This window comes from Salvia hispanica, chromosome 3 (assembly GCF_023119035.1).
Source record: "Salvia hispanica cultivar TCC Black 2014 chromosome 3, UniMelb_Shisp_WGS_1.0, whole genome shotgun sequence".
Classification (NCBI taxonomy): domain Eukaryota; kingdom Viridiplantae; phylum Streptophyta; class Magnoliopsida; order Lamiales; family Lamiaceae; genus Salvia; species Salvia hispanica.
The window spans coordinates 8,816,174-8,827,529 of NC_062967.1; the positions used below are offsets into that span (position 1 = coordinate 8,816,174).

An 11,356-nucleotide genomic window follows, 5' to 3' on the forward strand; every position below is an offset into this window, starting at 1 on the left:
AATCAAATATTCGTATACCGACACATAATATTGCTCCATCCATTTGCCGTATCAAATAATTGGAGTATAGGTTTTGCAGCTTCCATTCATAAATGCAATCACAATCACTTTACAAAAAGAGCAAGGTAATCATGTTTCATGCAACATAAAATTGGCAAAATCATATATATTTGCAACTATTCTACGACGAAAAATTATGTTTGACTATATAAATTGTTAATATTTTTCATCCAAAAGATAGAATTCAATATTTTTCAGTTTACAGTTTTGATTTTGATTCTTCACTTTCTAATATTTTTATTTTTTTAAATACTTAATTTTTAGAACATTACATTGAACCTTGATTAAAAAATTAATCATATATTTTAAACTCGTCTATTTTGAACATAAAGTTATAAAGTTAATATGTTCTCTTATTCTTTCTAATATATTAGAGTTTCTATCTCAATTCATAACATGCAACAAATTAAAATCGAGTATATTATGGAGCAAAATAGAAATTAAAATTATTTGAGTTTATGGTTTTGATTTTCATAATTTCATAATTTTTGTTTTCTTATTATTAGTGAGTTTATTTTTTTTATTAATAATTACTAAGATATAAACTTGGCATTCCTAATCAAAACTAAAATTTCGTATTACAATTTTTGAACATAACTCGTAAATTTAAGGAGACGTTTTACTTTTAAAAAAAAAGCTGATCCAAACGTAGCTGTAGATAATGGACATGGATGGAGTAAGATGATAGATAGATGTGGAGATTAGATGAGATGAATATAAAGTTTAATTTTCTGTTGAGATTTAAAACAAATAATGGGTAATTTAGTACTAAAACAATATAATTAATACTAAAACCGGTTTAAATAAAATCGGTTCGGTTAGATTAAAAAATTAAGGGCATTATATACGTAGAAATTATTTACGAAAATCTACGAAAATCTTTTCCCATAATGCCTCACCTGCGATAAATACAATTTTAATCAGCGTGTAATAGTTACCTCACGATTTATGAATAAAATCCAAATTTTATGATTTTTTTTCGCCAATTCTGTAGTATTGACTGAGAATTTGACTTCATGCTAATTTACTTTGAAAATGATTCTTTTCCATGTTTGAACAACTAGTTGAACCTCATGTGCCTCATGTGCCATCCTACTAATATTCAATAATTAAATCTCAAAAATATTCACACAAAAAAGCATATATAAACAATTGAAAAACGAGTAGTTGGGAACCCCAACTACTACAAAATCCACCACACTTCTTCCCTCAAAACCAAACCAGAACAAACCAAATTTCATCCCAAACTACACACACAAAAAAAAAATGGGTCAAGAAATCAACCCCCAAACCAACGGCTTCCACCAGCACCTCAACGGCGGCGGCGCCCCGCCCCTCCCCGACCTCCTCGTCCTCCGCCCCGGCCTCCTCTTCAAAGTGTTCGAGCACGAATTTCTAGCCAAATTCAACGTCCTCAAAGCCTTCGAATCCCCTCTCCCCCTCGACAAGTACCTCCTCGCCCACGCCCAGTCGGCCCGCGCCATCCTCTGCGAGGCCATCGTCACCCGCATCACCGCCGACCTCCTCCTCCAGCTCCCCGCCCTCGAGCTCGTCGTCGCCGACGGCACCGGCGTCAACCACATCGACCTCGCCGCCTGCCGCCGCCGCGGCATCGCCGTCGCCAACACCGGCGACGTCTTCTCCGAGGACACCGCCGACTACGGCGTCGGCCTCCTCATCGCCGTCCTGCGCCGCCTCAGCCGCGCTGACGCCTTCGTCCGCCGCGGCTCCTGGCCGGCCACCGGCGAGTTCCCCCTCGGCCTCAAGGTAGTTTAATGTTTAAATGCATATTCAACGTGTTTTTTATTTGTCACGAGATTTTATAAATTTTTATTTAATGCGTTGAGTGGAGAAAAAATAAAGTAACGAAGATTAGAATTTTAGTTTTTAGAAATATGTTATTCTGAATTTGACATTCGTAAAATGTTCCAATTTAAATGGAACGTACACAACTAGCAATCATAAATGTTCATAATTGAATGTTTTTTTTTATAAGTGAATTATTAATTATTTAAGCCAATTATTATTTCAGCTACGAGGCAAGAGGGTTGGAATAGTAGGTTTGGGCAACATTGGCACCAAGCTAGCCAAAAGGCTCGAGGCATTCGGATGCAAAGTCTCGTACAATTCGAGGACCAAGAAACAATCGGCGCGATACGACTTCCACCCCACGGTCGTGGACCTCGCATCACACTCGGACGTCTTAATAGTATGTTGCTCGTTGACCGAAAAGACGCGGCATCTGATAAACGACGACGTTCTGAATGCCCTAGGAAAGAGCGGTATATTAGTCAACATAGGCCGGGGGCCGATTGTCCACGAGAAGACACTGGTGAGCTACTTGGTCGAGGGGAAGATTGCAGGCGCTGCGATGGATGTGTATGAGAACGAGCCAAATGTCCCGTCCAAGTTATTCGGACTGGACAACGTAGTGTTGTCGCCTCATCGCGGCGCCTTCACCGAGGAAGCCTTCGGTGACGCATTGAAGATTGTGATGGGAAATTTAGACGCATTTTTCTCGAATAGCCCTTTGCTCACTCCCGTGAGTACTAATAATGAATGATTCGTTTTTTTAAAAAAAATAAATTATGAAGCTTGTATTTAATTTTTGGCAAACAAGAAATATTAATTCAAGAGGGTAACACATGGTGTTTGCATAGGTTTTGGGAAAATAATTGGGGTGGGAGTTTTATTGGACTTGGAAAGAAAGTGTAATGAATATTGTAATTGACGAAATGTCTCTAGTTTTTGTATGAAATTTATTTTTTTTATCAATGTCATTTCGTTGTAATTAAAATGGACAAGCTCCATTCACAAGTTTGACCTACAAATTGATAAATGATCCCTCCATTTTTAAATAGCTATCATATTTAGCTTTATTTTGTCCTTAATTATTGTCGCATTTCAAATTTTTAAGAGTGTAATTGACTATATTCTTCTCATAAACCCTATTTACTTATATAAAATTATTTTTAAGAGGTGGAGTATTAGATTTGATTCTCCCATTTGATTTTTGTAGCTTAAAATCTTCCATTTAAATATTGTAATCAGTTATAGAGATGAAGAGCTAGCAACAATAATTTAGACATGCAAGTTGAGTCATGAAAATAGGAGATTGGTTAGTTGGAGGCACGTGTTTAGAGGTAGTAGGTGGAGTATGGCTGCTGGAGGTGAATGCGTGTGATCCCACATCTTTGGTTGTTTTATTTTCAGATTTGATCCGTTAAAAGCTTGATGGAATTTTTTTTTTTAATTCTTAAAGATTTAATGTTGGTACGAACTACAATTAAATTATTAGTATTTCATAATTCTCGTAAAAGTATATGTATTTTTCATTTTCGTTTGTCCTATAAAAATATCACATTTTATTTATGAAAAATTGTCTCAACCCGTACAACTAATATAACACACCATTACTCATTTAAACAATAATAATAATATGTGTTCCATTATCCACTATCACTCCTTGAACTACCTTTCTCACTATCGCTCTTATTTTATTACTTATGTATTAATTCTCATATTATTTCAAGCGCACATTTTTCTATGAGACAAAGGAAGTAGTAATTATTTTCCTTACAATTTACTCCTACCTACTACATAGTACTCTCTCATCCACCACAAGTGAGGCGTATGTTTTGTAGTTTGTCCTATTATAAGTAAAGCATTTTCTTTTATAACAAAATATCAACATTCTATCTCTCTCTTGCTATATCATTTTCTTTCACTAATCATATTTTTATTCGCATTACCGTACATAAAATGGATCATATAATCACAAAAACAATAATTATTGATTGCGGAAAGGAATATTATTTTCAGCATATGATTTAAAACATTTTTTATGTTGTACTAGCTATATAAATTAAACAGAAAACAATTATTATTATTATTATTATTATTATTATTATTATTATTGTTGTTGTTGTTGTTGTTGTTATTATTATTTTTTGGTTTGATCATAAGGTGTTCTGGATCCTCAGTTGGCGAAATTCGACTAATCCTATTCGATTAAATTTGTGGATTTAAGCCGAAAGTCTTTCAGTGGATGACGAGATTTGACCGGTGACCTCAATATTACCATAGCTCTGCGCTAATGTATTGAAAGGGTTAACCAAGCATCATCCTAGTCAATCTTTTACTCAAGCCCAACCCAATACTCATAGGTGGTGTTCGGTTGCCAAGATAAAATAATATCAAGATATAATTTAGGATTGAGTTGTGAGATTATTTTAGTCATAGAGGATTAGCTAAGACTAATTATCCCATGATTATCCATCTAGGATTGAATTGTGAAATTGAATCTCATGAACCAAACACACTACAAATTTAATCCCGGATACAATTTTGCAAACCGAACACCCCCATAATATACTAAGATAACCAGACATAAATTGTACTCCTACTACACTCCATTATTTTCATTTGAAGTCAAAGATGATTATATATATATATATCCAATGAAAAAAGTTAATTTTATCTAAAACTACACGTACTTAATTTTAAAAGCTTTATTTTTTTCTATAATTAATTATAGATGCATAAACATGTAGATTGATTCATTTTAAATTAATTAATAGGAGTATTCATCAAGTGGATTTTAAATTAAAATACCTAAATTTTTTTAATTATATATAATACTTCCTCTGTCCTAAGAAAATTGAGTTACTTCTTTATTGCATTCATTTTAAAAGAATCATAAACCCAAGAAAATTGAGTTACTTCTTTATTGCATTCATTTTAAAAGAATCATAAAAAATAGTCAAAGTGAGTAAATATTCAAATAAAAATGAGAATATTAAATATAAGAGTCTTTTCTACATTTTATCGATTTTACTTTACTACTCCATATTTTACTCAAATATTTGTGGCACGCTCGTATTGAAACAAAAAAAAGTAGATGATCCAAACTTTATTTTTATTTTTATTTATTTTTTCCAAGTTTAGAAAGACATTAACAAATCACAATCACATGATTTAAAATTTAAAATTTAAAACATAACCCATCCCAAAAATAGTAAAGTGATTGAGTGGTGGATAGCTTCATGATCACTCAGCCAATGGAGCAAAAACACCTCCGCCGCCGCCGCGACGAGCCACCAGTCTCCGGTGAAGAACCTCCCCATCACCAGCTCCTAATCATACGGCCTTCCGCCCTCTTCATAGCGCACGAGGACGGATTCTCGGCCAAATTCAGCCTCCTCAAAGCCTACGAATCTCCGCTCCCAACCGAAACGTTTCTGCAAGAGCACGCTCAGTCCTCTGCTTCGCCGGAAGGCCGATCTGCTCCGCCACCTGCCGTCGCTGGGGCCGGCAGCGGGGGATTCTCGTGGCTAACACGGCCGACTACGCGGTGGGGCTGTTGATTGATGTGATGAGGAAGATCACCGCCGCCGATGGCTTCGTGCGGCGGGGCCTTTGGACCCTAGCTGCAGAGTACCCTCTTGGTTTTAAGGTAAATACTCTCTTCTTCTCTCGTTGAATTATTTTTTCATTTTAAAACTATGTTATTAAGACAAAAAAAATTGACGTGAGACAATTCAAAATGTTTGAAACTTATGATTTCCTATTTAAAATTTAAAAGGTAAAAGACATACTCCCAAATTTCGTGATTTATACGCGATTAACTTACTAGGAAATATATTATAAATATAGATGGATCCAATAAAAAATATTGAGTGTTGGATAAGTATTGAGTGGTGAATTATATTGAGTTGAATGATGAAAAATATATGAGGAGTTAAATCAGAAACACAAAATATAAACGGTTTCTATTCAAAATATAGATGATTTCGATTTAACCATGCAACGGTATAATAAATTACTTATGTCATTCTTTGATATTGATTTTAGCTAGGAGGGAAAAGAGTTGGAATAGTGGGGCCGGGCAATATCGGATCGAAGGTAGCAAAGAGGCTTGCTGCGTTCGGCTGCAACATCTCGTACACCTCAAGATCCGTCAAACCATCACTTCCCTATGAACTCGCCTCTCACTCCGACATCCTAGTCATTTGTTGCCCTCTAACTGAGGACACGCGTCACATGATCAACGGCGAGGTGATGGCCGCCCTCGGTAAGAAGGGCGTCATCATTAACATTGGGAGGGGAGCGATCATTGATGAGAAAGCCATGGTGGAACATTTGGTGGCACGTACAATAGCGGGTGATGCATTGGATGTGTTCGAGAACGAGCCATGCGTCCCCACGGAGCTCTTCGGACCGGATAATGTAGTATTGTCGCCGCATCGAGGTGCCTTCACAAAGGAAGCATTCTTTGATGCTTTCGAAATTGTGACAATGAATATTGAGGCTTTCTTTTCTAACAAGCCCTTGATTTCTCTAGTTGATACCAAGCAAGTATTTGCCTTAGTAATTCCACTCAAATTTTAACTTATTCTTATTACTTATTATACTGATATTATATATAGGGTTATAAAATTGGAAATTAATAAGTAACGTTGGTTATTTTTTTGTAACAAGACGTTACAATGTGTAAGATGATCAAGAATATGAATTGCATTACCCAAAATTAAATTTTGATTATGGATACTTTTACAATAATAATGTAGGCCCAACAAACAGGACAAGAATAAAATTGACATTTGAATCAAGCAAGCCCATTATCATGATTAAAATAAGCCAAGTCCTACATAAATCTTGAGATTTTATTCTTTCTTTAGTTTTTGGCGGATGATTTGGTTAATTACATACATTGATCTCGATAAAAAAAAATGAATTAAAAAGATAAGAGTCGTTAGTGCAACTAATTTTATGAAATGTAACTATCTAAACCACCCCAAAATTGGCTTTAGTGGGGCTGAGTTATTTATGAATTATGGAGGCAACCTCATGGATAAATGTCACTTTCATAATTTCTTTCAATTAAGTATTCTCACTTTTGTATTTTGATTCCATCACACGATACTTTTTTGGTTTTTTATTTCAAATTTATAAAATAAAATTTAAAATTTTATACTGTTGATAATTTTTTAAAAAAATATTATTTAAATTGAAAAATAAAACAATATTTTAACATTAATTACGAAAATATGATGATGTACTCCACCTCAATATGAAGATGTTAGTTGTGGCAAATCATGCGGGTTAAGTCCGTTATCGGGTAACGTAATAACGAACCAACCTAATAAGTTTTGAGCGGATTCCGATACGCTCCTTCAAATCCAAACATGAGTTGTATATGACATAATATAAACTTGATTTTAACGATTATAGCTTGATATTATTCGATAAGATTTAATTTAATACAATTATACGATTAAACATGATTTATATAATAAAAACTTAATTTACACATGAATTACACAACCTGAAGAATTAAATAGAGTTTTTTAATGGATTATTCAAACTCAACCCAATTTGAAATTATCAAATTGTGAAACATGAATTACACAACCTGAAGAATTAAATAGAATTTTTTAATGGGTTATTCAAACTCAACCCAATTTGAAATTATCAAATTGTGAAACGGTTCAACTCGATAAGATATAGATCTTATAGTAAAACTTTGGATCAAAATTATCGTGACAAAAATTATCGACCTAGGTGATATAGTTTTAATTGAAATACTAATATTCAGAACATAGTTTTATTTGAAATACTCATATTCAGATTTCTAGAAATTACGTCTTTGAACTTTGTCCATTTTCCTTATTTATCACATTCCCTGCCAAGTGGGCTAGTGATAGTAGTATCAAATTTTTCTTCAATGTTTTAATCATTCAATAGATTGATAATGTTGACTAATGTCAATAAAGACATAAGTAAGGTATATTTCCAACCTTTCTTTTGAAGAGCCTTTATAATTTATTTCAACTTGATTTAATCTAGCATTAATTTTTTCTTTCACAAAATACAAGAAAATAACAAAAATTCATAAATCTGATCTGTTCGGAATTCAAAATATTAAAAACTCAATTGTCGGTACCAAAAACCATTAATAAAATTTAAAACTCAATTTTAAAAATACATTCGAATAATATTAGCTACTCATATAATAATATAATACTCCATATAATAAGATAAATACGACAGAATATGCTTTTTCTCTAAATAAAAGCTCTTTTCCTAATATATATCTGTATGTATGGAATAAATTATATATTTTGATATCTAGAGAGAATGCTGTGATTGATATACACAACTCACTCTGCACTACATGTTTCTAGCTTTTTCTTCAAATCCCAGCAACAAATTCGATTCTTTTTTGCGCGTTTCCCACCCAAATTCCGTTTCAATTTCTCAATCTTTAAGGATCAGAAACCCTAATCAATCTGGAATGTCTGCCCCCTTTTGAATCCCAAAACATTGAATCCTTTATCTCTTCCAATTGGGCCTTTAATTGCGTGATTCATCGATTCCCTTTTCCTTTTCGGTTTCTGGGATTAGTGATATCAAGCTTAATTAGCGCTGTCTAGCTTTAGGATTGTGGATTTCTACCGACAATTTTTTCCTGTTGTCGCCCTCAATTTCCAGCAATTGAATCTCAGCTTTGGGTTTCTGGAGCTTCGATTTCTGTGAGTGTGGAGCAAGGTTGATTTTTCCGTGATTGTGGTGGCTGATTTGGGAAATTTGTGCATAATTTAGCGGGGCGAGAAGAGAATCAGAAATGGAGAAATACGAGCTTGTGAAGGATTTAGGGTCTGGAAATTTTGGTGTGGCGAGGCTTATGAGAAACAAGGAGACGAAAGAGCTCGTGGCGATGAAATACATTGAAAGGGGACATAAGGTTTGCATTCTACATTTTGTTATGCTTATCATTAGTACTTTCTGTTTAATGCCATTGTTTGAAATCGTCCTTTTAATTTGATTGGTGGCCTGATCTTCGACCGATCTTTGTTTTCTGGGTTTTTCTCTGTAATTTGTTTATTGATGATTGTATGCATAATGTTTTTGTGCTCATCTCTGATTTTGGCTGTAGATTGATGAGAATGTGGCGCGTGAGATTATAAATCATAGATCACTTCGGCACCCTAACATCATCAGGTTTAAGGAGGTGAGGGAACTATTGTTTTGTGGAGTTTAAGTTTGTTTTATAATGAAGCTTTATGTAGCTAAATTGCAATTTTGTGTGGACAGGTGGTTTTGACTCCCACTCATCTGGCCATTCTCATGGAGTATGCTGCGGGTGGAGAGCTCTTTGAGAGAATCTGCAATGCTGGTCGGTTCAGTGAAGACGAGGTATTTTAGCTTAAGTTTTCCACAGCTTCTTTTGGTTTTGTCTATCCCTCACGTGATCCTTTCTTAGATGGAGCTTTGTTTCTGTGAGCAGATGATGATTGTTTTCTACATCTTGAACATATTGATCTTCTTGTTGTATTTTAGGCCAGGTACTTCTTTCAGCAGCTCATCTCTGGAGTTAACTACTGTCATGCCATGGTAAGACAAGGGCATACGAGATCTCTAATAGGAGTATATTTTTTGTGATAGTACAATATATAGCTCTTTGCCGTTTGGTAATTATGCTAAGGTGATTTCACTCTTTGATTGTAGCAAATTTGCCATCGGGATTTGAAGTTGGAGAACACCCTCCTTGATGGAAGCCCTGCTCCAAGGCTAAAAATCTGTGATTTTGGTTACTCAAAGGTAGTGATAACATTGAGTTACCTTAGGACCTTAGGTATACTTCGTATTGCAAGATTTGTATGCCGTCAAGCTTTATTTAATGCAGCTGACCGTGCTGTTTTTTGTGTTGATAGTCATCTCTGCTTCATTCAAGGCCCAAATCAACTGTTGGAACTCCTGCCTACATAGCTCCAGAAGTTCTATCTAGAAGAGAATATGATGGGAAGGTTAGGCATGTCACATGTATCTGTATTATCCAGTTGTTGCTAATTCTTGTGTTCATCATTATCTGATTTCACATGTTGGTTTCTGGCTACTTTGGTTTGATAACTTGCCTGGAGAACTATCCACTATTTAAATTATCTTGCTTCATTGTATCATGGTCATGTTATCGTACAATGGTGGCTTTAGTTATTTATGTGAAAATAGGCCAACTGGCTCTGATTTATGCCTGGCTACCTTTTGTAACATGTCATTGCATTGCAGTGTTCATCTCTCTCAGCCCTCATGTACACGCATCAAGAATACAAATTTTGCTCTTAATTTGCGTTTTTGGTTGACAATTGACATTGTTCGTTTTCATTGCAGTTGGCTGATGTGTGGTCATGTGGTGTGACACTTTATGTTATGCTGGTTGGAGCATACCCATTTGAAGACCAAGAAGATCCGAAGAACTTCAGGAAAACCATTCAAGTACGTTCACTTTGGAATTTTCAAGGCCTCTTTTTCTTATATATCCCTACAACTATATACATCATTTGATTATTCTAATATATCAATACTCTTGTCCAGAGGATAATGGCTGTTCAGTACAAGATCCCTGACTACGTCCATGTATCTCAAGACTGTAGGCATCTCCTGTCTCGTATTTTTGTTGCCAACTCATCTAGGGTAAGTGCTTTTGTTTTTGTGATGAAGCTTACTTGGTAAATCAAGTTATTCGCTTGTTGAAGCATGATACCTCCAGCACATGATAGATTCATATAGTTCTACAACAGTAATGAAAACTCAGCTCGAATATGTGTTTGATCAAACAATCATTATATCTGGTGCAGAGAATCACAATCAAAGATATCAAGTCACACCCGTGGTTCCTGAAGAATCTGCCGAGGGAATTAACAGATGCTGCACAAACAGTGTATTACCGCAAAGAGAACCCTACCTACTCTCCTCAGTCTGTGGAGGACATTATGAAGATTGTGGAAGAGGCTAAAACCCCTCCTCCAGCATCCCGTTCGATTGGAGGCTTTGGCTGGGGAGGAGGTGACGAGGATGAGGAGAAGGTGGAAGATTTGGACGAGGAAGTAGAAGAGGAGGACGAAGATGAATATGATAAACAAGTTAAGGCAGCTCATGCAAGCGGAGAAGTGCGTCTCACTTAGACAAGCAGTATATTTAGTCGAGGCTTCTTTCGTGGTTGTAAATGCTTCAGCTGCCTGAGATGTTGGTACTCAATAAGTCTGTATATGTTTAGTATTTGTGCACTTTGGGGAGTTATATGCGTTTTATCATTACTGTGGGTATTGTAGATTGAAGGGAGACAGTCAGTGTGTGTTTCAGTTTGTTTCAGTTTGCACAAAACATTCTGCATTTTGGTTTGGCTATTTTATTGATGGTAACTTCTGTATATTTTCTTGTATTGTGTAGTGTTTACTTTTTTGCTATTTTGGGTTGATTATTGCAACATTTCATATTGAACAACACCAAATAGATA

At 35.3% G+C, this 11,356-nt stretch overlaps 2 protein-coding genes and 1 pseudogene across 3 annotated transcripts; all 3 read left to right on the forward strand.

The window, feature by feature from the left end:
- Nucleotides 1–1,267: 1,267 nt before the first annotated feature.
- On the forward strand, nt 1,268–2,835 carry LOC125211672 (glyoxylate/hydroxypyruvate reductase HPR3-like). The gene is made up of 2 exons (XM_048111565.1): nt 1,268–1,827; nt 2,093–2,835. Exons 1-2 carry the CDS (start codon nt 1,327–1,329, stop codon nt 2,621–2,623), a joined length of 1,032 nt encoding a protein of 343 aa, XP_047967522.1. The 5' UTR covers nt 1,268–1,326; the 3' UTR covers nt 2,624–2,835.
- A 2,233-nt stretch (nt 2,836–5,068) lies between these two features.
- Nucleotides 5,069–6,461, forward strand: LOC125212336 (annotated as a pseudogene).
- A 1,724-nt stretch (nt 6,462–8,185) lies between these two features.
- On the forward strand, nt 8,186–11,269 carry LOC125213410 (serine/threonine-protein kinase SRK2A). 2 transcript variants are annotated; one of them, XM_048113939.1, is made up of 10 exons: nt 8,186–8,594; nt 8,665–8,806; nt 8,999–9,073; nt 9,157–9,258; nt 9,403–9,456; nt 9,571–9,663; nt 9,777–9,869; nt 10,231–10,335; nt 10,435–10,533; nt 10,698–11,269. In XM_048113939.1, the coding sequence occupies exons 2-10, from the start codon at nt 8,687–8,689 to the stop codon at nt 11,022–11,024; spliced, it is 1,068 nt and encodes a 355-aa protein (XP_047969896.1). In that variant the 5' UTR covers nt 8,186–8,594; nt 8,665–8,686; the 3' UTR covers nt 11,025–11,269. The 2 variants fall into 2 exon arrangements, with proteins under 2 accessions (XP_047969896.1, XP_047969895.1); XM_048113938.1 differs by having other exon boundaries at nt 8,187–8,806.
- The last annotated feature ends 87 nt before the right edge of the window (nt 11,270–11,356 follow it).